Below are 27,881 nucleotides of genomic sequence, written 5' to 3'. Positions count from 1 at the left end.
CCACACTGTGTGTATAGCCATTAGGCAAGTAAGTATTTTCACCTTTCCTAATTTTCAGGCACACTTCCAAACTGACAGACTCCACAAAAGGAATGGTTGCTATACTGGTCACTAGATTTTCATTTTTACTTTTAAATGTCAGAAATATTAATTGGAAAGTTGGGAGGTGTGATGAAAATAAAAAAGACAAAATGGGAAAAGGAGTTTCATTGAGCTGCAGTAATAATGCAACAGAAATATTAGCTGCCTAATAAATGTGCACATGTTGTCCTAAAAAAACTTCACTCTTAATGTTTACATGACATTAACAGGTTGGATTGACCACAATGTATTTTGTAATTAATAAAAATAATCTTCACACAGTGAAAGTCAACCTCTTATTAAAATTATTATTTTTTTAAAGTTCAGATCCCACCACTTGCCACTCTGGCAGTTTTGGAAAGCAGCCCACCGTCATGTTAGAGGTGACTCTAAAGCGTAGTTCGTCATTGAAAGATCAGATTGAGTTGGAAGTGATGAGTGGACAGGGCATCATTTCCAGAAGGTGTTCTTTAAAGGGCTGGGTGACCCCGAGTCTCATTTTATTTGCAGAAGTCAGACGGTGAGAGGTGTTGGACCAAAAATCAAAGGAACCTGACAAAATCAGTTATTTGATCCAACAGTTTGGAAGCAAAAAGACTTGATAGTTGTATAAGATTCATGACCACTATTTAATTCTGCCAGTATATTAAATACACATGTATATACTCAAAATAAGTTGATGTTGAGTCACATTTACTGGTAAAAATGAATTGAAATGGCACATTTAATGTCCAAGCTGTTTTACACTACCCTGTTATTTTAAACCGGGTTGCAAATTTGACAAAAATCTTGTTTGAGGAGTTTCAAACATACCTTATGATCAGCCCTCACAGACAAGTTTCCAAAAACGCTGGGTCTCTCCTATACAATAAACACAAAGTTATAACACGACTAAATCAAGTAAACATCTTTATTGGAATTCATCGAATGTTTTACAAGTTAGACTTAAATATCTTGCAGTTTTGTACATCACAGACAAAGCGGAAATTCAATCACCACACATCACTAAGCTGAGGTCACAACATCAAACAGCTGATTCAGTTCACATGAAGGATCATGTGAGGCGCAGCCAGACGAGGGAAGCACAAAGGTGGAGCTTTTAACTAATTTATTACAGGAAAGCGGATTACAGCGTAGTTCTTAACTCATCCACGCAACAACACACAAACACAAATGCAGATGAAGAGTTCAGCTCCGGGCCGCCACAGCCGGAGCCTGCTGTTGGTCAGAGGACTGCAGCTGTCTGCCAAGATACTCCCTGCAAAAGAAAAATATTTATTATAAATCGTTCTCTTCCAATCACTAAGAGCAGAAAATTGCAGTATAATTGTTACTTTTTGAAGAAAACAGTAAGACGCAAATGATTTTGATGCGTCAAGCAGCATGTAGCTTCATAATTCTACAAAGTGTTCATGTAAATATGAAAAGTGATTTTTGGTAAAATCAGCCTCCATTCTCCATCAAATTTTGTGTTTTGTCACACATAAAAACAGAAATGATCTGATCTTTTCCAGATACTCAGTTGTATTTGTTATCGAACACTAAGTGCATGAAATCTCAAAGCATAGATTACACAATGCCATTTATTGAGAAAAAGACAAAAGGGGAAAAGTTTGTGAAAAAAAACCATGTCTTGATAAATGCAGGACACAAAATTTTTAAGTGATAACATTGTACAATCATGTTAAAAAGGTATTTTATATTAATTAACATTACATAAATAAGGTTTGAACTACACACAGACTGTTTGACATTACACAAAAACTGTAAAAAGTAAAGTCTGCTATTTGTCTATAATATTTAGTTCATGATATCTTCCTAAATCTTTAGGAAGATATTAAGCCGTTTTTATTACGTCTACATTTCTGTATGTTTTTCCTATTTTTATCAGTGTGAGGTATTGAGTCAATCTTAAATGCTGTTTTTTATTATGTACAAGTAGAAAATCATCATAATTAACAAAAATAGAAGTTGAACAAATGTGTAAGCATAATGTGTTCCACTTAGTGAATTGAGTTAATAAAATGAATTAACATTTTAATATTTTAATTTTTAAAGAATGACTGTTTATGTTCCATGATGACACTGAAAGAGTCATCTCCATCTGAAAATACTGATATTATTTGCAGTCCAAGCCACTAATTCCCATCATCCACATTAAATTATCCTTTCAAGTTTTCCTATTTTTTTATGTAGGATTATTATAAACAGAAACACTCTGGCAATAAAGATAAAACCCTCAGGGGAGGCGAAGTCATAAGAAAAACAATTAACTGAACACTCTTCAGGTCTTCGTCTGACAATCTGCTGTCCAGAAACAAATTTCCAGTCAAAACTCCTCTCATCATTTTGCTTTTTTTTTTTTTTTTTGCATCTGTAATTAATGAGCTCTAAAAACACTGATAAGAGTAATAATGTCCAACTACTGCTTGATTTAAGCACATTTCAGTTTTAATCTCTTCACTACTGGTGGAATTATGCCACTTATTATTCCTTAATAAGACAGCGGGTTTCAGTGGCGCTTCTCCCTTTTATTTGGACACAGACATTGTGCACAGCTCAGATATAATGACAGTATATTGAAAGGTCATAACTTTTTCTCAGGCATGTCCTTGGCAGAAACACTTCAGATCATGACACTCACCTTATTAGAACCAGGTACATCAAGGGTCTTACAAGAGTCTAATAAAGGCTGTCCAGAACGTCTAAAAGTAGGAAGGGCTTTCTCTTCAAGAAATAAAAATAAAAAAATAAAATGCCCCACTCACATTATAATTACTCAATCTTTCTCTACAGAGCAGCAGCTCTCGTTGAATTTTAAAAGGAAGTACATTTCTATTTTTACTGAATGGTATTTTCCTATAATTATGTCAAATATGAATCACAGAGGCTGGAGTGCTGGAATCATCTCAGTAAACAGCTAAATGTTTTCTGACAGAAATAAAGTATGTTGTAGAGTTTTTGTCTTGTACTGCTGCTAAAATGCTGCTTATTTTAAGTCCTGCCATCCTGCACAACCCAATTAAAAGGATGAGTATTTATAACAAAGTTAGGCACTTTGTCACTAAGTTGGATGTAGGTAATGAAAAAAGTGTTTTCTGTAAACTTGAAAACACTTGAAAACACTTTCTTTCCAGAGCTCAAGTCCCCCGTCAGAGGCTTGTGTTTTAGAATCTGTTGAAGCTAACAAACAAGCAGGCGTTTGTTTACCGAGCACGTTAATAAAGGAAATGGAAATAACTGGGAATGATTCATGAAGAAGAGGTGCATTCAGATGTATGCTTTAGCAGATGCAGCACTGTGAAATGACAAAAGGAGAAACATGCAAAAATGTCTCGCAATGTTTAAACGGTGAATGAGGCCTTTCATGCATTTTAATATGTGTATATTAATTTGCAGATTTCTACAGACTTAACAAAATTATCTGAGAAAATGTCAGTGAAAACTCTTCTGTTGATAATGTTGATTTTTAGATTGTATTATTATTGTTTTTATGTAATTTGTTGTTGATGCATGTAACAGGACTCCCTTTTAAATGAGACAAGTTTCAAGAGATTTTCCTGTACAATAAGGGATTAATAGTAATTTTTTGTTAGCCTTCTTGTAATAATTAACGGTTTCTGCCATGTCAAGCACATTTGAATATTTTAAGATAACCTGAAGCAAGTAAAAACTGTAGTTTTTCCAATAATGATTTTATCAGAAAGACCATTTTCCAAAACCAAAAACCGTTTTTTTTTTTTTTTTTTCAAATCAAATTTAACCCCATAATCCTCAGAACTGGTTGAGGAGAAGCTTTGACCTAAAATTCTTTAAAAACCTGGTTTTATTCTAAACCTGACTGATAAATTCAGTCCTTGCCTCTGTGTTTTTGTAAACTTCACAGTCTGGAGGATTTGCTCTGAACTAGCTAAAGAAAATGTACTATAAATATTTTTATCAACTTGCTTGAAAAGATGTCGTTAAAATTATATAACAATTTTAACTGCTATTAATCAACAGCTCCCAGACACTTTCCTTACTTAAACACACAAAGTCCCCACCTTTAGCTTTTATAAAATATATCAAATGTGGGAATAAAAGGCATTTAGTTTATTACAGATTAATTAGCATCATGCTTGAAATACCAAATATTTTATACAGAAGAGACTGGAAGCTAATTTTTCTGGAAGCTGCATACTTTTGTAATTCACTGGTCCAATTATGAAAAATAGAAGCAAACTCTGTCGTTTACAGAAGTTTTCCACTTTACTTGGCAACCTTCATCTACCATTTTTGACATCGTCTGCATATTCTTGTCTCGACTGTAAAGTGGGAGATTAACTTCAAATGCATGCATCCTTGAAACCCAGAACAAAGGTTAATTTAGACTTCCTGCATTTCTTTCACCGCCTGCCTCCCTAATACATGCAACACATATCACCACAAAACGTCGCACCTGGGTCTAATTACTAACACAAGGCGGAGGGCAGCTGAGGACAAGGACGGAGAGGCTGTCGATAGCTTTCGGGTTTTGCGTCAGTTCAAAACAAGAGCCGATGGGCTAAAATTACATTCTTTCAAGATCTGGACATACATTAAAGAAATCGACTTTTCAAAGCGGTGTAAAAGGGCACGGCGATAACCATGCACATATTCACTGTTGTCATGACAGCAAGAAGCTCAGATAAGTGAGGACGTGAAGAACTCTTCATGGAAACAATGAGGCAGCCCACTCAAGGTGACAGCAACCGAGGTGAGGCGCTTTGAAAATCTCTCGACACCGTGGTTCAATGAAACTTTGCTATTTACAAAATAATTTAAAAAAGGAAATTAACCTCCCCCTGATGACTTCCTCATACATTTGTGTTTTCATGGAGTCAGTAGGCAGCAGATCATTTGATGAGAACTCTGAGACTAACTTTACAGGTCCTTACAAAGTGATATAACAATTTTCTATGTTCTTTGATAAATTGTATGTTTCATGCTCATTTTATACATTTTCAACACATTTTAAAGGAACTGGTTACTGTATGCTAATTGATGACACTCTGAGCTCATGGTCGCCACCTCTGGAGCCCATGGACAATGGGGGGGGCATTCATGGATTTTCAACACATTTTAAAGGAACTGGTTACTGTATGCTAATTGATCAGTGTATGCTAATTGATCACTGTATGCTAATTGATCACGCTCTGGGCTCATGGTCGAGTCGTGGGCAGGGAAGTAGCATTCTGATTGGCTAACCAGTCTGGGAGAGGGAAAATGGCCATTTCCTTCTTTCATTCGAGGATTTTTTTTGGTAATGAGTATAAAGGCAGAAAAGTCCCATTGTTCAGTAGAGTCTGCTGTGGGTTAAGTACGGATGCCCAATTACGTGATGCTATAGCTCTGCCCGACTGTCGGCTCTCCTGTGTCACGGTAAGAGCGGATTGAAAGAATTTAAGCATTACGTATTGTTTGTTATGTGAATGAATTTGCTGTAATCTGTGGCGGAATAAAAGGACACATTTATTCTAGCAGAACAGCGTGTTGTCATTATTTATCACTGATCACCCCCGATCCTGCCTAAAACTTCACAAAACACCACATAAAAAACAGCAAGCACAACAGCAAAACAGTGAGCATGAGTAACTTTCCTTAGCTATTGTTGTCTCAAACTTATTAGAACACAAACATCGCTGTACTACTGCAGTATGTCAGCCTTTCAATATCTCTCACAAGGCAAAGTGTGTGGGTGAGTAATATCTTATAAAGAAGTTGACGTAAAGGAACGGATGAAAGTCGTCGGATGCGACGCTGGGCTTTCGAATAACACGCTGCTGCTTTCAAAAAGGGAGGAAAAGAGCTCTGTGCAACATAATGTCCATTTTCATAGGCAATGTAATTAACTTTGCCATGGTATGAGGGACTGTGCTGAATTTTACATGAGCTTTCAAACCAGACCACTGTTTTGGACCTTTTTCTTCATTTAAAATTAAAATTGCCATCATCTTTGCATAACTGCATTATTAGATTCATTTACTAGAGGGGGAAAACAAATCAAATATGACTAGAGTCAGACACGAGGGTCAATATATACAAACAACAATTTTAAGCAATGCAAGAAATTCAAAATCGTGCACATATAAAGAGTAATCTAACAACACTTATCTTTCTTTTAGAAAGATCTAATTACAGATAAAGTGCAAGTCAAAGATATAAAGATATCGCCTTGTTTTGGTATGTCGGATAGTAGTTATAAGGTGGAAAGCACATCCTCCTTTGATCCAAAGCCTCAATTATAAAAATCGGTTTTTCTTTCCTCTCTGTAACCAAAACAAGACAGAAAGCCTTTTATGCCCCTGCTTATAAATTTCCATCCACATTTCTGTGATTACATTATTTGCAGGGAACATGACTTAGATGGGTAAGCTGCAAAAAGAGAAGCTCAAAGGACTGTGTTTTAGATAACAGATTCACACAAATACACACACGCACACGCATGCATGCAAACATTTCCCTCGCCTTCTTGTTTTCGAGCGGTGCAGCGGGCAGTGAGTGAGCGTTTTGAAAATAAAAATACAAAGGGAGAGGTGGTGCAGCAGAAGCAAAATAAATCACAAAGGGTTTGGAATGGAGTTGGTGACAAATCTGGACAGGTGATCAGCAGCGAAGATTTATGACAGCAGAGAGCTGGAGCAAACATTTGTGCCGATTCATTTGACTTTGAAAAGAAACATGTCAGTGTGTTGTGACAGACAAGTTTGGGGATGGAGCAAACCAACAAATATAAAACACATGCCTCAACTGGGATTTTGTGATCCTAAATATTTCAGTATTAGTTGATCTTTGATTGAAACAATCTACTACAACATATTTCATATAAAGAAAATGTAAATTTGTTGTAGTAGAGTACCTATGGCATTGTGGTCTAAGGTGTCAAGTTGTTTTTTCTCTTCAAACTATTTTAATTATCTTCTTACATCTTGACACTTCTTGGCAAATTACATCTTTCCTTTAGGTTTAAGCAATTTTTGAAGATATCATGTAAAGTTTTTTGAATTCCTTTAGAATGCTTTCCCTGTTACAAAGTCTAATGTCTTAGTAGAGTTAACTATTCAGATGTATAAAATACTAAAAATAAAAAATACTAACTGACCGTCACAGGCTTTTTACATAATTTTCCATTATATTGGCATTTTTGAGAGTGGCAGAATTCTTTTCAACACAAATATTATTGATAGAAATAAGGAAAGGCATGAAAGAGAGACAGGTTTCATATTTGTTATACAAATCACTACAAGGTGACACACAAAAGTCTTATGGGAAGAAAAATAGGCCTGTTGTTTAAGACGATTGTCAAATTTAGCGGCCACACAGAATAATTTTAGTGGCTACAAACAGCCCACAAAATTAAAATTAAACCTTGTACTATAGCAACTGTTCTGTCAATGTGACATTGCCTCTGTTGCTGCCATACAAATTGACTGTGAATATCAGAGAGGCTAAAACAAATCTGTCTGGTATAATTAAATCTCATTTTATAGTTCTTAAAGCAAAATAGGAATTGTCTATCGTTGATCGAAGCATGACGACTAGAGATCAGAAATCTGAAAAAAAGAAGTCATGATTTATTAACTAATATTTCTGTCAAGAAAGCATTTAAAAAAGTATGGAGATCAAAATGTCATATGTGTTCTGTTTTTGTCAGACAGCTTTCTTTTTCATGTAGACTAAACACTTAAACATTTACTTTCTGACTGAAACTGTCTTCCACAGATTCTCTTTAAAAATAAAAAATAAATAAAACACAGAATACTTTGCATAAATACTCCAACACTCTTATTTTAAAAAAGAACATGATGACTAAGACCTAATGCTTTGAAAAACTGATTAAATGTTTCTCAGGTCTGAACAGGGAGTGACAGCCATTACTTAAATCAGTGTTATTTTTTTTAACCTCGGCAAAGGTCTCCATCAAACTTACATCATGTCAGACAAACCAACGACCTTCAACCTAAGCAAATGTCTAATCAAGCTGCGTAGATGAAATCATTTATGAGAGTGAGCTCAGGGCTTCGGTCATTTGTATGCAGATTGTAGCTGATGGGCTCTTCACCATCAGAAGGTTTGCTTCAGACAACATCTGAGGGTTCACTCAGGTTAGTGATCAATGTCAAACTAAAAAAAAAAAAAAAACATTTGTAAACCAATGAAGTGACAGACTTGTTCATACCAGTTATGCACCATCAGCTTCTGCACAGCCAACAGGGCGTTGTAACGGACTAGTTGGTCTTCATGGTGCATGTGATTCATCACCAGCTGTTTTCCACCCAGCTGCTCAATCACCCTGAGATGGGAGATAATGGGAGAGAGCCTTTATAAACACAACATGCCCACTATTTTTCATGTTTCAGGTCATTCAGTGATCCATCATGTAATCTAATCCAGTCCAGCTGAAATTTTCAGTGTATTTTATAATGGGTCAGTGGCCTTGTGAAAGGAAATAAAGCTTATGAAAAGAAAAACAGTGCTGCATGATGCTTCTCACAATAAAGAACATGAAACAAGGACATCCACAGAGGAACAAGGACATCAGTATAATAGGAGTTTGCATTCGTACCGCTGCCTATTAGCTTAAAAATATCTCAGATCTGTCCCATTACTGACTAAAAGAAATCAGAATATAAATTCAAAATAAATACACACGAGAATCTTTGCACATGATGCCTTCAAATCATTCTAAAAATAAGCAACATTTTGAGAAACATGGAGAAATGAGAAGGTCTTGTGAACAAAGAAGACAACTATGTTGAGGGTGACATGCTGACATTTTAGAACAGAGTTGAGTTTTTTCTGGCTGCTTTTCGCACAAACACTTCTCAGCATGATATCTTCTCCTGGAGAAGCACTTTCACAGCATGAAGTGCGAGGATGGGTGTGTGCGTGTGTGAGTGGTGGCTGGGGATGGCGAGCTATCAAAAGCACCTCGAGGGGAAAAACTACAACGTGAAAATCCCTGTTTTCTTTTAAGCCCATCAGAATACAAGATGAGGTTTGTTGATGACCGTTTTTAAACTGATACAAACAAAACATATTTTCAGTCAGAACTTTGTTGGATCAACAAAAAAAAAAAAAAAAAAGTAGAAGCTAGCCAAAGCTAACTGGTGGGTTTACATGTTCTCTCATGACCTGAATAACAGCTCAGGTCATGAGAGAACATGTGCTTCTGTGTTTGTCTCTAGCACAGCAAGAAACGAACGGCCATTGACATTAGCAAATGAAAACCACGTAGTTATCAAATGGTCTATTTGGAAGTGTCTATGGGAAGAAAATAATTTTGTTTTGGTTTCTTAAAAATATGAGTTGCTTGAATTGTTAAATTTCTTACCGTTTACCGCGTGGATAATGTCGCACGTACTCTCCGATATCGTGCGCTGCCACGGCTATAACTTGAGGATCATCAGAGACTTCCAGCAGACGCGTCAAGATTCTTTTGAGAATGAGACGCAAAAAGAGAAACTCCTTTATTAAAATGTATTCACCATGTGAGGATTGATATTTTATACAATCAGAAAAGTATAAACTCTAAAGCTAATGTCACTATAAAACAGAGGCACTTCTAACCCATAAAGCTACTATAACACTCTACGGTTCTCTAAGCTTAAACCAAGAAAAATACTTGTTATAGTCAAGAAAAAAGAAAGGCAATTTAATCTGATGTCTGGGTTGATTACATGAAGGGCAATGTTGGGAAAGATGAGCAGATTAGAATTTTTACTGAATGTCAACAAGCATTGTGCTGTGTGACTGGAATAACAAGGAAAACAACCACAGATTGATTCTGTTTTATCTGTGCTGGCCCAAGTCCACACACAGACACACACACAAACTTGACAAACAAGATGCTGGTGTTAAAAGTATTACCAGAGACGGGTGTCAACATAGAACAACTTGTCGGTTAAATGTTTTGAATTAGGACTCTGGCACACCTACAAGTGTTTTTTTTTTTTTAGGAGAAGAGAGTCGAGCAAAATACTTTTCCACAGAGCACAGGTGTTTCAGACCGGAGGAACGTGTTCAAACCCGTTACAACAGCAGAAGGGTGTCAATTTACTTTTCAATTACGGTTTTCAACCTAACATTTTCAGTTTTTTTTTTTTTGGTAAGAAATGTTTTTAAGAAGTCAGACCAATCTAATTCTAGTGGTTCCTCCGCCTGAGATATTTAACATCCGGCTGCTGGCTTTTATATTATGTTAGTGTTGGTTGTCAGTGTGAATGGACAAAAACCAAGAAGCAAAGTTAAACAGTTTTCTCAATTATATTTTTTTTGCTTTGGTTTTGACTACTATTAAAATTTCTTTTTCTAACCAAACTTTGGTAAAAACATAAAGATTTAAAGAAACCAGAATATATTAATAAAACAGTGCACTGTAAATTGATGAGATTGCTAAACTTACTGCAATAAAAAATATTTTTATGTACAAAAAGATAGAAAGAGACAGAAAAAAGGATATTTTGGCCATTCAGTTACTTTCAACTCACTGATTTTAGCCTGTATGCCTGGAAATCAGGTCACCTACAAAGCTACAAGTATTTTTCATTGTAAAGTGTCAGTGGTTCAAAAAAGGTTAAATAATTCAGTAAAGTACACCAAAAGTACAATGTTTACTACTGTTACACCTCAAGTGAATGTGCAACAAGTGCAAAATATATATTCTGTTCTTTATAGCTGTTACTAACAAAACAACTGCATTACTGTTGAGCAGAACAACATATTTTGTTGGTATTACTTCAAGATCACAAGCTGATTATTTCTTCACAAAAAGAGAATAATTAATTCTGTTATGCTGAATTTTTTGTATAAAAATGATGAATTGGCCTTTCACATTCAGATAGTTCATTTGATAAAATCAAACAGAATTTACTTTTAATTAAACCTAGATTATTGTGTAATAGCCAACATGAAAGAATAATTTCAAACAGGAATCTTCAGATCTGCAACTAATTCAAAAGGCAATTAAGTCTGCAATTTTAAAGGATAGCTGAAAAAAAAATATCTCCTGTTTTGCTGAAAATGAGGATTGTAGTCAGAGGAAGTCTAATTTATGGTGATCTTTGTAGCAATAATTGAGATGGCTCAAACAAAATAAATTGTATAAAATGTATTGGGCACTTTTGAAATTTTGCAGAACATCATGAGATTTTATTACCATCTTTTTTTGCATGTGCTGCAAAAAAACATGCAAAAATTTAACTTTGAAAGAACTTTTAGCATAAAAATACAATTAAAATGTTGCAAGTTATTAATTCCACTGATAAAATTTCGTATTATTATGCACTGAATCATATTTTCAGACCTTACGTGACTGAACAGGCTGCGCTTTAAGCAGCTTCACTCAAAATAACAATAAATCAAGTTTCAGGCCAAGGATAAAATTCTCTTTCGAGTCGTAGGAAGGGCTTCTCTTACTTTAGAAGCTCGTAGTTCTTCTCATTCAGGCGGACAGCGTTCTCACGCCAGAACTTCTCCGACTTGTGAACAGGACTCCATTCCAGGCGGCCAGACTTGAGCTCAGAGCTGTACTCATCAAAAGAGCTTTAAAAAAAAAAACACACACACAAATAAGGAACATTATTAGAAAATAACAAGGAAAAAAAGTCTGTAAATGACCTTTTCTGATTTTACTTTGTGAAACACAAAAGGTGATTTTATTAAACCCCATTAGATCTAAAGAGGTTCAATGGCAGACAGAGAGACAGAGATCATCCCAACATGTGATCACTTCAGTATTCACAATTATTAAAGTATTCAGCCTTTATAGTGGTGAATAATATAATCTTATAAAACTAATCTCCAAAAGCTAAGGGTCAGCCACAATTGTAATTGTAGATGACTGTTAAAAAACATCTTTGGATTTTTACATTGGAGAAATAATTAGAGCTAAAGATAAATGGTCACTGATTGCCTCCTATTCATGAAACTGTGTCCTCTGACTACCTAAGATCCTGGACGCTCTCTCCCAGCCTCTCAAGCAGGAACTTGATGTCGTCGGTTATATCCTCGTCGTCATACTTCTGCTGCTCCAGATTTTCCAGCTGCTTCAGTACCTTGCACTGAATCATGGCCAAAGCGTATTCCTGACGAGTCTCCCTCTCTGCAGACTTCTCCAGCAGATTCTGTCAACAACAGTGTAACCAAAATTCAGAAGTTTGTCAGGTATGGATCATTTCTGTCTGTTAAAACTTTGAGAACTGATAACTTAAAGATCTGTTTAGTGGGACCCAATCAAATGTAATATTAGCATAATATGACCACTTGTTTAAACGTTATTAAAAACAAGTAATAATCCAGCGCATTAATAACTTAGACTGGGTTGAAATTGTAATACCAGGCCAATATTTATTTTAAATCAGTTTATTTCTAAAGTGTCAATTTCCAGCAAGTCATCTCAGAGTAATTTACAAAATAAGCATTAATTTACTGCCTTCTTTCATATTGAGTGTACATGTAGCAACAGCAGAAAGGAAAAACTCCAGTTTACAGAAAGAAACCTCCAGAAGAACCCGGTTCAGTACAAATAGCCATCTGCCACAACCGACTGGGAGTTTCAGAAGACAAAGCAGATACACAAAAAAGAAACGCAAAAACTGCCAGAAGCTACATCTGGTCTGCCAGAAGAATGCTACACAAGATGTACCTGCTATGAAGAGAATTTGTATTAATTTGCAAAAAATACCCACTGCTCTTATCATGCTAATCACTGATACAAGATATTTTAAAAATGCCAACGACTGCACATGATCAGAGATCAGATCTGTGTACAAATCTGTATTTACAGATGTTTGAGAAAATGATGCTGGTGAGGTCAGCTGCCATCAAACCTGGTCTAAAACCTTTCTAGAACATAGTAATGTTTGTTTTTAATCTTTTAAAATATTTGCTGTGTGAAAATTCTGCTCTTATTTTGTTTCATTCCTTTCTTTTCTTTGGCTGCAGGTACCAATGAATTTCACTGTGCTGTGTGTAACTATGCATGTGACAAATAAACTAATCTAAGTTGGTAATTCTCTTTGTCTTATATTGATACAATCATAAATCAAGGCACATAGCTTTTCTATTGTATTACTGATTCTAACATCATTTATTAAATGACAGACAAACCTTCTGCGTGGATAGTTCCTCCAGAGAAATTGTAAGTTAATTTAGGAAACCTGTATGTCAGACGTGGAGTGAAAATTCAGTAATAAAGATTTCATCCATGTACTATCTTTCAATGTTAAATCAACATAATGGATGTGCATGTCTTAAACCAGCATTTAATGTGCAGTATTAAGATTTTCTGGGAAAGGAATAAAACAGTTAACCACTAATAAGACACGATGTAAAAGAAATTTATAAAATTATCCCCAAGCAAAATAAATACGAGAATTTGAAAAAAAAATAATTCTATTAAACTAAGTCAAATTTTTTGTAACATTTTCTGCAAAATAAAAGAATAGTTTTCTTAACTTGAAATACAGACATTAAACAATTTAGATTCTATCAGGCAGGTAGCAGAGTTGTTATTCAAAAAAATGTTTTTAACCCATCAATAAAATTGCCATTTCTTACTTATTGTCTATTGTGCTTAAAAAGTGGAATTGTTTTTGTTTTGGACAAATGCACCTTTCAGAAAACAAAAAGTGGAAAAAAATAATGCAGTTAAATCTAAATAAACTTGATCTCACAAAGTCTGAATTGGAGAGAACGCTGCACTGACTCTGGAGTACATACAACGTTTGGTGATGTGTTCAAGGACATCCAGATGGTGGGGATAATTTAAGTCCCTTCGCTCGTCCCATGTGGTGAGCAGAATCATTTGCATAATAAGGACATTTGGGAAAACACAAACATGCAGTATACTGCTGATTATTCTTTAAAAGATTCCATTCGAATAAAAAAATGAATGTTCTGCATGTTTACAGAAAATTTGCAGTGATAGTTTGAGAGACCTTGAGTTTCAACAAATAAACTTTTTAATTGATGCTTAACAGAGAAATTGTGTTGCTTCTTAGAAGGAAACAGTGGAAAGGAAGTTTGGGTGGCTCAGGGGAAACCCACTTAAGATGAGTCTCTTCTCCCAAAACCACTTGCCACTCACTTATTTTAATTAGTTGTAACAAGCATTCTAACTCTACAAGAAACTTTTAGAAATGCCTAAAGGAAGAAACCTTTTCCTCTTACAGAGAGATTAAACACTTAATTTTTTCTCTACTTTAAATACTGAAAGAGTTCTGGGTAAGACTAATTAAAACAAAGACCAAAAGGAGATGAACATTTTAAATGGACAATGAGTCAAAACATATCTTCTGTACATCCACACTAATCCAGATCAAAGCTGGATTGAAACCAAACCTAATATTTTTCTAGATATTGTAGAAATTTTGGATTGAAACCTACTCTCTCACAGAGTATTTCACTCCATTCAACTCTCGGCGCTAAATTAATTTTGTTTAGTCAAAAAACAGGTGAAGGAAACGCAGTTTAACATAAATAGACGCATATCTGTCACAGATGAATGTGACTGAAAAACACAACAACGGCAGTTTGACGGAGAGGCCTAAAATGCGGAGTACTTCCCAGTAAATCAGGGTTTAAAAATCAGCTTGCTCTGGGCTCATGTTTCAAACATGTAATCAGTGCCTTTTATCTCACTATTGTACTTGGACCAAGGTCACTCAGTCTGTCTGATGTTGGTCAAAGTTGAGATGCCGCTGAAGCTTTTTCTTCTTAAAATCCTACTTCCTTCCTTACAATTTACTCAAAGTGAAATATGAATAAGTTATCCTCTTGAAAACACTGATCACGTTTAGTGGGCTGTCAGTTGCACTTTACTTTCAATAGATGAAGTAAAGCAGGCTTCTCTCCCAGTGGATTTATACCACCAGTTTTCATTTTGCTATACCAGGTCAGGTAATTTTTCAGCTCATCTTTGCAATTTATCATCATTTGAAAAATTATGTAATTGAGCAATTTTATCCACTGAGAAGTGACTTTCCCAGCACATGATGCACTTCAAGCAAGTATTTATTTCTGCTTAAAATTCATGCCTACTCCAATAGGAAAAATGGAGTAGGCATAAGACAGGGTTTCCCTGAAAACAACTGCTGACTAGAGCAGAAAACAAATCTGAAAGTAATGAGTGAATACAAAAAGATAAAACATTAAAGCAACCAAATGTTCTAGTTTTTATCAAATATAAATGACGATACAAACCACAATCATGGGAACAGGTAAGCAGTAATATTTGATTTTAAATCTTTTTTCTTGAACCAGGAACATGTACAAGGACATAAAAACCAGTAAAAAATTCACAACTGACCCTGAAGGCAGCCAGAATGATTCGAGTGACCTTCTCCTTCACAGACTCCTGAAGGATGTCAGACAGGGCGGGAACTACGTTGTATCGCCTCAACTGTTCACAAAGTTGCGGACTGAAAGCCAGCAGCCAAATACAGAAGATCATCTGGTACTGAAGCTGAAAGCCACACTTGTTGCTCAGCACTGCTGTGATGCTGCAACAGAAAAAAAAAAATAGAATTAAGTAAAAGCCACAACAGGCAAATAAAGCACAAAGTGATGAGGACTCACTGTTTACTCAGCCTGGCTAGATGCTGCACATCCATTATCTCTGATAATAGCTCAGAATGAAATATTCAGTCTTCAGATAATGGATAAGTTGCTTAAAATGCTCTGTGCAGTACTGATGCTTACAACTAAACAACTTGTCTATTTGCAGAAATGACTGTTAAGTGCAGAGATGTGGACCTTATCGATGCGCAACAATTAGTACACAAATTGTGTGGTGAGGCTGGGTTTACAGCCCACTTCTAGGAACAAAGCATGGAGCCAGTTTGAAGATGCTGAGAATCATTGATCATTTCATTAGAACATAATCTTGAACCACAAGTTAAGTCTGGTTTAATCACCTGGTTTAAAAACATGTGTACACACCACAAACAGAGAGTCACATTTATAGAAAAACATCATCAGTAGCTCAGGTGTGAATTTAGAAAATGTCGCTTTAACATATTCTAATGTGGGGGGGCTCTGTGTTTTTATGGTTCCATTGAGAGTGCTGCGTTTTTAAGTGACATCATATCTTAAAAGTGTAATAATCTCACATTTTTATCATCTGAGGTACCTTCAAAGTCATCAAGTTTTAAAGTGAGAGCTGATGGTTTCACTTTAAAGACTGTAAATCTCAAGATCCCCAGCACATTTTTCAGGGCAATTTTTCAATTTGCAGACGACTCTACAGTAGTCAGACTCGAATATGGAACTCATAAAAAATAAAACAAATATTGTGGATGGGTGGACAAAGGGACGAATTGATCTTCCACCACAAGGACAGAAATTAAGGTTTAGAAATACAGATATTTTTTCTGTTTTATTTTTATGTTCTAGTTCAAACCTGGAAAGTCCTTACATCAATTCTCTACATTCTCCACACTTTTACAAAGTGTGTAAACCCCTTTAATCTTGAATAAATCCTAAAAATCAAATTAAGTCAAAGCACACTGTGTGTGTACTCACTTACCAAGTATGGTAAGTGAGTACACACAAGATTTAAAACAGCAAAATTATCCACCATACAGCTTATACCACAGGTGGCACACTACAGTCCTCTAGGAACGTGTCCTGCAGTTTTTGGATGTGCCACAGGTACAAAACACTGGAATGAAATGGTTTAATTACCTCCTCCTTGAGTAGATCAGTTCTCCAGAGCCTTGCTAATGACCTAATTATTCTATTCAGGTGTGGTGCAGCAGAGAAACATCTAAAAGTTGCAGGACACCGGTCCTTGAGGACTACTAAAGGTACAACTACTAAAGTTTGTAGTAATCAGAGTTTCTTCTAACTGTTTGAACCATGTTGGAAAGTAGCACTCCCACTATCTCTCTTGTCGCTGCACACTACCTCTCACCCAGCGAGAGAGACAGCTTCAATGCTTTACCCAAAACATTCTAGTATTCTGCAAGATAAATATAATTAAATTAATGTAATACTGTATTTTTAATTCAAGAAAGGGTAGGTATAATTGTTGACTAGTGTGAATAGTGTGATGCTGTTTTCCGTGTCACAATACCCAATAATATGGAAAAATAATGTGAAAAAAAACACAAACTGAACAGGATGCAAGTTAATTCAGCATCTCGTTATTTGTCTACTAATGTTTTTGGAGGGAAAAATATGAACAGACGAGAAGAACTGGAGACTGAATATCAAAAGACTTAATTTAATTATAAATTCAGAATGTGACTGAAAATCTAATTATAAATAAAACAAAATTTATTCCCTCTTTCATACAATTTAAAGTAAACTGTTTTAATCAAACTAAATTATAAGAAATGTGTTTTGCCAATTAGACAAAAATAAAAGCCAACAACTAAATCTAGTTTAAAGTACCGGAGCTCGACATCACTCCAAATCTAAACAATATGTCTAGTTTTATAAGATGAGCTGTACAATGCCAAAGTGGGACTGTGTATATTCATAAATCATGTACTGGAAAATCAATCATTAAAGTAACAATTTATAACATTAGTTACAATAATTAAATATGAAAATTCTTGCCCTAATAAAAGCCAAATACAAAAATGGAAACAAAAAACAAAGTAGCTCAAAATCAAACTTTCCATGACCTCAAAGATATTTATAATATTCTGCATAAATGGTAAATAAAGTGCTGCAAATTGAAAAAAATCATTTCTCACCAGTTGACTCCATCAGCTTCGACCCAGGCAAACCTGTATTCATTGACCCTCAGCATCAGCTGAAGACAGCCAGCCACACACTGAATATACTGAGAACTCTGCAAAATACAAAGGCAAATCCAAAATCAACCATGGAAAAGGGTTCGAGCTGCATAGTAAGGGGACTGAACAAATTGTTACACATTTAAGTCCAATTCCAAACATCAAATGGTTCATAAGCAGAAAGCACAGAAGAATTTCAACCTTGCATTATTGTCACATATCAAACCAGAGGCAGTGCACATGCAGTCAATAATGTCAACACATGCTAAAAAAAAAACATAAAAATCACAGTAGAGTTACGATACAGAGCTAAAGTGGACAAAAAGGGTCCAATTAGACCTGAGCAAAATGTAAAGAAATATTAGAGTGCAGGAAGCTGAGGAAAAATTAGATCACATTAATCAGTTAATTGAAAGAGATAGAATGAAAGCAAAAGTCCAGCAAGAGGTTCAGGCAGCAATGAAGACAGAATAGCAGAGGAGCAGACGTTACCTGGTTGAAAATGCAGAGGAGAAGGAAATGAGAAGTTATTAGATCGCTTGCGTGGGCACATTTCTGAGCACACTTCTCAGAATAACTGCAATATGCTTGAAAAAGTATGGGATAAGAAATGGTGGGATGCCGTTTCTGTGCAAATGTTACTTCAATTTCCTCTTGCTAGTCTAATATTGAGAGAAAGCTGTTTGTCATGCGCCTTCAACATTAGAGCGGAACTGGCTTCTGGCATGCATTTTTCATTCGGACTTTAAAGATCAACCTTTGGCAACAAACACCATGCTGTTTAAAATGGAGATGTTGCTCTAATATTGCTCATGTCTCCACCCATCTAAAGCTGGTAATGAAAAACTGGAGTGCAACAACAGGATGGGTAAGAAAATAGAAAGGGAGAGAATAGATGTGGAAGTCCAGCAGGAGCTATCGTATGCCAGCTTCAAACCCAGATGTTTGTCCTTTTCTTTCCGGGTGCTGAGTTGATTGGAGATGCACTTTGCTCATACTCACTTCACTGGGGGAAATTGTTCCTGCTCCTGTGCCTGTTTCTGGACCTGAACCATGTAGATTCTAATAAAAGATAGAAAACAATAGACAAAACTAAAATAAAATAATAAAGATATTGTGAGGCAAAGAACCACACAATATGTGCATGACCAAAGACGGAATTCAGGAACAGCAGAAGCTCAATGGTTCCTTTTGTGCCTGTTGAGAAAAATAATCAAATGCAATTTCAAGAAGCAAAATTAGTATTAAAGTCCTAACTTTAATGCAGATATCTGCCAACGTAATGCAAGTGTTTAATATGTAGTCATTAGCCCATCTTCAAGAATAATGAGTCTGCTGAAATCAAATAGGAATGAACATATTCTATTAATTTAGATAATGGTTTTACTTTAAATTCAACTCACAGGACAAAATGGAGAAGAACTGAATAGAGAGAGGAATTATAAATGCTTACAGCTAGTAAACTAATTAGGAAGGGGAATAAATTGAAACTCTTTATGAGAAGAAAGAAACTATACCTACAGGCCCACTAGCTTGTATCTGAGAAATTAACAATTTGTTGTTAGGAAATAAAAGAAAACAAATTATTTTCAAAGACAGCTAAATCAATTTCAATTCTAATCAGGACCAGATAAGGATTTTTTCATTCACAATGTCACACGATGATGCAAAAAGTGAACCATCACAACAAAAATCAGCCTCCAGATAATAGCAAGAATCATGTTTTTAACTGCAACACTTTCCAAAATGCACACACTATGCTGTGAATCTGAAACACAAAGAGAAATAAGAAACATTTCACACAAAAAAAAATCAGCTTAATGTTTAGTTCCTAGTTATGACATTTGTTTCTAAGATGAAACCATCTCTTAGTTTCTTTTTAAATCATACCATATTTGAGTTGCATACCTGTGAACTGAGTTGACTTTTAATCCAGTTAAAGTAGTAGTTCAGATCACTTCCCTCCATCAGATCACGCCCCCAGGCAGCCAGCTTAGCGATGATCCTTGCAGCCTGAGATGGAGGATGGAAGTTTACATCAACTATAATTTCAACATCTACACCATGTTTCTTTGTAAAACGAATCAAAACTTGAACTGAAAAAGAAAACAATGCATAGAGATTAAAAATCTACAAAAAAATAAATCAGGAAAGTGTGTTGTGAATTTGTATTCATCCCCTTTAACTGGTACCCTTAAATAATAACTTATAAAACAATAACAAGAGCTTTGAATTTCTGTTCATAAATATCTGTTGATATTTGACTACTGTATTTATTTGACCTTCTAAGAAAACCATCAGTAGTCATGTTTGCAGTGTTCCACAGATTGACATTGTTCAAAACCCTCATCCCTGCAGTAAAACATGGTGGAAGAAACATTGTTTTGGTGGATGTTTTTTTGTTTTTTTCAGCACAGATGGGAAAGATGTCCTCCCCATTTGTGCTGACTATTGATTGGCTATCAATCAATAGTAAATAGAAAAACGACTAATGATTGAGAGCAAGGCAAACCTGGAGGAACAGACTGAGGTAATGACGATCCTAATCAAAGCATATTCATACAGTAGTATAATCCAGTCAAGTAAACGCAAGCTCTAAATTAGATTATAAATTTATTTTTTAAACTTAAATAGTTAAAAATAATAATCGCCGTTCCTAGCACTTTTGAAAAAAGAAATACACAAAAGGTTTCAGTTTGTACAGGAGCAGAGATGGTAGAGACATTTGACAAAAGGCAGAAAGTTGCAGCAAATGGTGTTTAAAAGATGGCTACAAATGGATGCCAAATGTTTCAGAAATGTATTAGCCAAAAAAATTATCTTTCAAATTTCCATTTAAAAACTTTTTATTGATCTTTTAAAATAAACCCCAATTCGGTTTGTGGTGGTAAGCTGACAAGATGTGAAAATGTTCAAGGGTGAATCAATACTTTTCAACAATCTCAACATTGAATGGATGTTTTTAGTTAAAATGAAATAAATAGAACCATAGTGAGACGTAAGAATACTGCTCGGAAATAAAGCAATTTTGTGTTCATTGCTGCGTTTTCAAAGAAGCAGCATGATAAGAGTGACCTCAAGAGAGTTTCAACACACAACAAGATAAAGTCTTCTATAAAACATCGGCAATTGAAATTCCATAGGTATATGCGTCAAAAAGATAAGCAAGCTCACGTCTGGGTGCACACGGCGTTAATACAAGTTTTCTTTTAAAAGGCTTTTCAACAAAACTGTTCTAAAACAAGATTATGGTAGAAACTCCATCTATGGCAGGACTCATTGAGCCTTGTGTCTCAAAACTCCATCATGGTAACACTTGACTGTGGCCCAAGATGAGAGAGAGAGAAAAAAAAAACTCTCCAATTTCCTTTTTGTCAAAGGGAGGATGTGTAGAAACAAGGTTGAAATTTAAAAGTAAGACTCAGCATGACACTTAGATTGGGTAAAGTGCTCTGTCATAGATCTGAGGTCACATTTTGCCCACCTGCTGGATACCATCTGGCTGCTCTTCGTAATTAGACAGTGTATGCCGTGTCATAGTACTATGTCTGCAATTAGATGGTTATTCTTGAATTGGAAAAGAGTGGCAGACAGCAGACAGGTAATTACCTTAATTGCTTGCTTTTCAGGAAAAAGGAAGGCTGTTTTGTGAGGAATTATTGATGAATTTCTAAGATTAGTAACAGAAGCATCTGTTAAAGACACTGGATGTGAAAAATGTGACGTAATACACCAAGATGGAGGTGAAAATGCAAGCCTTCTTTTACTATCCGGTACACAGTGATGGCTCTAAATCATTCTGTGTCCTTTCCCAAAAACACATTATTGTGGTTAAGCTGTAAGGGCAAACTATAGAAAGCTCATATTCCAATCTAATGTGAATAATAACCATTTCACAGAGTTCAGGTAGAAAAAGAAGCACGCTCAATGGGTAGAGCCATGCTATAGAAGAACAGAAAAGAAAATTTTATTAGTGAACATTAAGAAATTTACGATGCAAAGTTCACAATTCATACAATCAAAATAGAGACGCATCAAGAAATTGGTTGGTGACAAGTATTCATTCTCCAAAGAGCTACCAATCAATGCAGACAATAATACTCCTTGTTGAAGAATGTATTACTAAGACTTAAGGCAAGGGTCCAACTGGATTCACTCTATTTGGCCACAACAATTCTGAATCTATCTAAAAACATAAACTAAAATGTGCTTTTTTCAATTTTGCATGTGAATCTGTACAGTCTTGAACTAACAGTTGATGCATAATAAGCCCTGCAATAAAAAAAAGTCTGAAGGTCAGAAATACTAATCAGACTACATTCAACGACTAATTAAAACAAAATACTGAGCTCAAGCATTTGCTTATCCAAGGGGAACATCCAGCAGAGACAGAGTGAGTTAACAAGAAGTCATTATCTAATTTAGGACAATCAACCAAATGCTGTATAGTCCCTGCAGAGCTAAATGATGATTACTGACCAATGTGTTTTAGTCTGTCTTGTCTTATGGATAGAATATATCATGTATTTCTTATATTTTACAGATTTCCAAATGATCTATTGCGAGCAATAGCAGCAATATTTCAAGTAAAACAATTGGAACAAAGTAAACCATCATGTTATCAAAACCATTAAAACAATAACCAAGAAACAGGTTCAAATTTGGAAAATTTTATACATAATATTTTATTTACTATTAAGCAGAGAACCTTGGAAATACAGAAAGTTGTAAAGTTTTTACAGATGGCATATTTTACTTTGTTTCTTTTCTTAAGTTATTTCTGCACAATTATTTCAGGCTGTCTTGATGAAAAAGGTTGAAAATATGAATCTCAAGAAACAGAGTATGCACCATTGTTCAACTAGATGTGTGTGTGTGGGGGGGGAGGGGAGTGTTTGTGTGAAGGTAACATGGCTCTCATAAAAGATTTTTCCTCTGCCAGTTTCCCATCCTTCGATCAAGTCTATTGCTGTCATCTTTTGTCAAACTTTACCACATACTCTTTGCCATTTACACACTAAACACGAATGCATGGATCAATGGACAAGGTCACCACCATCTGTAGAGACACTCCTTCACTGAGGTTTCGATACAAACATGACCTTTTATTTATTTCATAATTCAGACAAAAGTTGGGCGCTGCTTTAATGCTTTGCAGCTTTCATATGCTGTAAACTGAAATGCTCTACGTTTTGCGAATTTTCTTAATTGAAGCACATTTTAATAATTTTTGTTAATGTGTGACGCAGTGTCGTTCAAGACAAGATCAGTTCACTGATGGGTTTAAACAATTTTTCACTAGCACTTACACTTCCTTCTTTAAACACAAGAAGCAATACTAGTACATTATCAATGTGTACAATGATACAAAATAACCCAACCAGAAACCCATTTTGACTCTAACATAACTAATGTGTTGTTTTAATGTTGCATTTTTTATCCAGAATAAAGGACAGCACTTTTTTTTACGACAGACATTTACCAATGGTTTGTGTACATATTAAGTGTACAGACCAACAGCTCAGATATCAGAATCGCCCAGGGCTGTACAGTATCAGAAAAACATATCTCTGAAAGCTGAACATTAAAAATGTTGACATCAGTTATAATTAAATTATGATTTAATGACTCCTTATTCCTTTATTAATGTTCATGAGTGGCTTCTAGTGTAATTTTGGTTTGCTTGGAATTTTGTAACTTTTTCCAAACTTGTGGAAAAAGTTACAAGTCAACAAGCTAACCAACTGATTGGGACCAAAGTAAACTGGCTGTAAGTGTGAAAATACCCTGACTTGCCAAATATATAAGTGGCAAGAAGTGTGAATGAAAAAGGTTGCAAGTCAAATATTGCATCGAAGTCATGCTTTGTGACTGCATTAATGCTGATAATCCAATGGCGATTGAGATGCAGTTCTAAAATCTTTTCAATTGAATCCAACATATATTGTGAAGAACATCTTTTGAGTTTAATGAAAATCTAACTTTTTCTGTTATGGGTACATTTTCTGGAGGAATTTTTAACAGCTACCTCCTTTTGATAGCATGATTATTCTTGTTTTGGTGGCATAGCCTTCAGAAAAAAAGTAAGTCAAAAAATTGGAATTGCAACCTAAAAGAAAACTAAAAAGTTGATGCATCTCTAACTCACCATGTGGACAGTAAACAGATCCTGACGATTGAGCATTGGAAGGAAGTAAGACCAGGCTGTGTTTTTCGTCTTTTTGGCGTAGTCAAAAAAGATGTTCACTCTCTGGTGGTTCTCCTAAAAACCAGTTGAAGTAAAATCTTGGATTAGCACTTGGATTGTACATGTGTTGAGACAAACACACATCAAACTGACTGCATGGGAGAAACCACAATATTGCAATCAGGTCAGTAAAACCTGATTTAAATTATTTTCTTTTAAAATAATTTAAAAGAAATTATTTGTAAAATAATTTCTTTTAAAAGTATAATTACATTATTAGATGTGGAAATCTACAAAAAAATAACTTTTTTGTGCAAGTACCTTGAAAAGCCTTTTAAACTTAACTTTGTTCATTGAGACAAAATAAAATGGTACATGTCCAAAAGAGTGAGGTTGTATTTGTTTACCTGCAGAGTGTCATCAATCAGAGTCAAGATGTATTGGACTGTCTGCTCCTTGGAGATGTGGGCCATCAGGTTCAGAAATGTCTTCGCACACTGAAAAGGGGAAGAAAAAACCAAAGCATGTGTTTTTTGTTGTAGTTTTTTTTAATGAACAGTCTTGTCTTGCTTTCATTTTTAATTAACAAGCACCTTTGAAGAGAGGTCAGAAACAAGATAATAACAGTAAAAATCAAGATAATCTGTGGCGCAACAAAATAGTGGGAACTCAGAGGGAGGGAGAGTTAGTATGTGCAAAAAATTAAAAATTTATATGGGTATCTCCAAATTACAGCTTTTCAAAGCACTCAGTTTGAGACTTTTGCAAGACATTACAACTTTGCAAAGCTACCAAAAATAGAAAGTTCTAGAAAAGTTCATAATATATGAAGGATTTGAGTAAAAGTTTAGGCTGTAAACACATGTGCAACAAATCAGTCAAGTGCTTCTGGTACATTTTGAATAAACTTGAGACACAGAATGACCCTTATAAAATGAGAAGTACATTGCACTGTACACAAATTGTTTACCTGGTGTCCCTCTTTGGTCAAAATGACTTGTTTCTCTTCAGAGTTGGCCTTTTCAAATTTCTTGATGAATTCACAGTCCTCTGTAGAGATCATCTGACTCCTACAAGCAACACAAATTAACATTAATGGAAATTTTTGAGAGCAGGGCAACAATGTTTTCAGATTGCCTTACACATGCAATATCTAAACAAGAATAACATCCGCAGAGAGAAAACAAAAATCTGTGATTTATTATTGAGGCAGTTATACAGCATGCATGCCTGCCATTGAGAAATGTGACTCGTTTTTCACAAGACAGCTAATTCAAAATGAAAGGGGCTGCTTGAGCAACAGAAATGACCATGGACGCAAGATGTGGCCGTATTGAGATAAAAATAAAGCTAGGTCTGAACTGGTATGTAGCTACAGCAAAACAACAATTGAACGGGCCACGTAATTGAAGCTGAAATGTTAATCGGTGGTTTATTGACCTCGAAATAATACAGTGGGTTAAATAAATCAGAGCTGTTAAACTGAAAGGTTAGAGTTAAAACAGGAAGTATAACTCAAGACAATGAGTCACATTTGAGGAACAGAAGCTGAGCTACTGTCAGGCTGTGAAATTACAACAAATCTCACCAAACATTAACACCTAATCACAGAAAGACAGCAAAAAGAGATTTTAGAGCAAAGAAATGGGAAATACTGCTTATACAATAGGACTGATTACAAGTATAAAACTATCATCAAACAGGCTACATGAAAACCTTATACAAATGTAAATGTTGACTATTTAAATAAGTACATTTGTGACACCACAACAATGGTGTCACAAGCACATATCCACTAATTGCATTTTGTTTCTAAACTCAAGTATGTAATGCATTTGCATCACATACTTGATACTGAAAATTTGAGAGCTTAGAACTAGCTTTTATTCACTCTATTACAATCGCAAATTTAGAGTCATTTGCTGAGCTTGTCCATCAACAGAAGAACAGCTAACCTAGCACAATCCATCCAGAAACAAGGCTATTAGATATTTTCTATATTCAAAATGTAAATGAATGTCTGTAAAATATGGAAACAGGTCATTTATGTGTGAAGACATTAATTTCTTATTCATATGTTCTGACCAAGATTTGAAACTAATTGCTCTTCTCCTTACATGTGTTTTTATTGACCAGCTGATTCTTGCACATAGTCAAAAAAATAAATTGAACCACTTTGTGCATTATAAGTATAGACTAATGTGAATTAGGACTTATGGGTCAAGTAGAGTTAACTTACTGAAGATAAGACTGCCAGTTGACCAGATTGGCCCGAACCTCAGCTGCCTTTGCAGCTATGATGTTGGTTGGGACAGCAGCGTCCACAGCGCCACGGATATCCATTTTGCCCTGAAGTCTTAACAGAGTATGTCTGGATAAAAACACAACCTGAGAAGAAAATACTTACTTATAACACCATAGTATGAAAGACTGGAAACCACATACTTAATGACAGCAGAAGATATTCTCAGAATTTGAACAGAATTAATATGTTCCCATAAAGAGCAGTGATTATTTGCTATGCTGTCTGAAACATGTTTTATTAAGCAGCTGCTTCTTGAACAGAAACGTTGATAAGCAAAATTTAAAGTTAAAAAACTCTGACATACAGAATTTTATTAAAAAACCATAATATGGCTAAAGGGGAAAAAATCTATTTATGAAATGCATCAAAATAAAATCCCCCCCGCTACTTTTGGTCATACGTTTCAAAGTCCAAAAATTAGCATTATTCCCTCATTTAGCTGGATACATAAATTGGGCTGATTTAGATTGTTCAGATTAAGTCAAACACGATAGGTGTTTTGTTTTGGTTGTACAACAAAACAAGCTGGAGTATTGAGTGGGAGGGTTATATACCAATTTATGGAGCTCTTCAGCGAAACAAATATTATACGTTGTTGGGAAAATTAAACTACAGAGAATTAGCGGAATATAATAAATTAAGTGTTGTGTATTTATCAGACTTACAGAGTTGAAGAAGCCTGCTAGCTTTAGCTTGCTATCGTAGCTAACACAATGCCATTTCTAATTGCGGTAGGTTTAACCGAGAACTGGGATAAAACTCCCCTATAGGCAATCTCCAGCACTGTCATACAAGGAAATACTTTAACCGAGTTTTTCTGAACAAGTAAAAAGGCATAATTCTGACCGTAACGATGACACAAAAACCGTTAGATTGATTATAGCTAGAGAATGCTAACCCATTTTACTAAATTAGCACCGACTGCATTCCACAAACTGTCAGAAATAATAGATGCTATGCATATAATGCAACACTACGGTATGAAAACACGTGTACCTAACACATCATATTCAATAAAAATATCCAAAGTCTTTACTTACAGCTGTTCCTCGTTGCTGTTCTGTGCTATGCTATGCTAACAGCTGAAAGTCTACAACACGGCGTCACGACCTGTCATGTGACAGTCACTCAGCTAGTCACATGCACCTCAGTCTGCATTTTTTATTATTTTATTTTTTTTGCAAACCCTATCTGGTATACTTATGTTTTTCTAATAAGACTGTACTATTTTTTTGTTTTTTTAACATTTAACAAGGTTGAAGCACCCAGGAAGCATTTTGAGCATTTCTCCTTTCAAAATCCCTCCAGATTGTCAAGACTTACCTCGTCTGCTCAGTATAGTGGTTTTCTAGGAAAGAAAACTGAACAGTGATACACTGTTTGTGTGTGTGTGTGTGTGTGTGTGTGTGCTTTGTGTGAGATGTTAACAGTTTTATTTCGGTTGTTCTGTTGTTTCACATTTGTGATACTGAGTAGGTTCCCAGGGCCATTAAAAGAGAAACAGGTCTTCAACATCCCAGGTCATCCAGTGTGCCCAACTGCT

General features: G+C 35.3%; 1 protein-coding gene across 2 annotated transcripts; it reads right to left on the bottom strand.

Annotated features, from left to right (window-relative positions):
- Positions 1-977: 977 nt before the first annotated feature.
- Positions 978-27,481, bottom strand: atp6v1h (ATPase H+ transporting V1 subunit H). Of its 2 annotated transcripts, XM_055033577.1 has the most exons (14): positions 27,379-27,481; positions 26,273-26,421; positions 25,004-25,103; positions 24,441-24,530; positions 23,995-24,108; positions 19,755-19,859; positions 18,849-18,908; positions 17,805-17,902; positions 15,410-15,602; positions 12,046-12,224; positions 11,518-11,643; positions 9,434-9,535; positions 8,279-8,392; positions 978-1,339 (listed from the first exon to the last, which is right to left on the bottom strand). In XM_055033577.1, exons 2-14 carry the CDS (start codon positions 26,374-26,376, stop codon positions 1,270-1,272), a joined length of 1,455 nt encoding a protein of 484 aa, XP_054889552.1. In that variant the 5' UTR covers positions 26,377-26,421; positions 27,379-27,481; the 3' UTR covers positions 978-1,269. The 2 variants fall into 2 exon arrangements, with proteins under 2 accessions (XP_054889552.1, XP_054889553.1); XM_055033578.1 differs by lacking the exon at positions 18,849-18,908 and having other exon boundaries at positions 27,379-27,480.
- Positions 27,482-27,881: the final 400 nt, after the last annotated feature.

Source organism: Poeciliopsis prolifica, unplaced genomic scaffold, assembly GCF_027474105.1.
Source record: "Poeciliopsis prolifica strain line A6 unplaced genomic scaffold, Auburn_PproV2 SCAFFOLD008, whole genome shotgun sequence".
Taxonomy (NCBI): Eukaryota; Metazoa; Chordata; class Actinopteri; order Cyprinodontiformes; family Poeciliidae; genus Poeciliopsis; species Poeciliopsis prolifica.
Note: the sequence above shows the minus strand (reverse complement) of the source record. Positions and strands in the feature narration are given on the sequence as shown.

Bases quoted from the DNA above. Each gene is read 5' to 3' on its own strand.
- atp6v1h (XM_055033577.1), bottom strand. From the start codon at position 26,376: ATGGATATCCGTGGCGCTGTGGACGCTGCTGTCCCAACCAACATCATA. The intron at 19,860-23,994 runs GTGAGTTAGAGA...CCTCCATCTCAG, and splicing joins ATCTGTTTACTGTCCACATG to GCTGCAAGGATCATCGCTAA. The intron at 11,644-12,045 runs GTAGTCAGAGGA...TTTTTTTTAAAG, and splicing joins GAGAGCGTCCAGGATCTTAG to CTCTTTTGATGAGTACAGCT.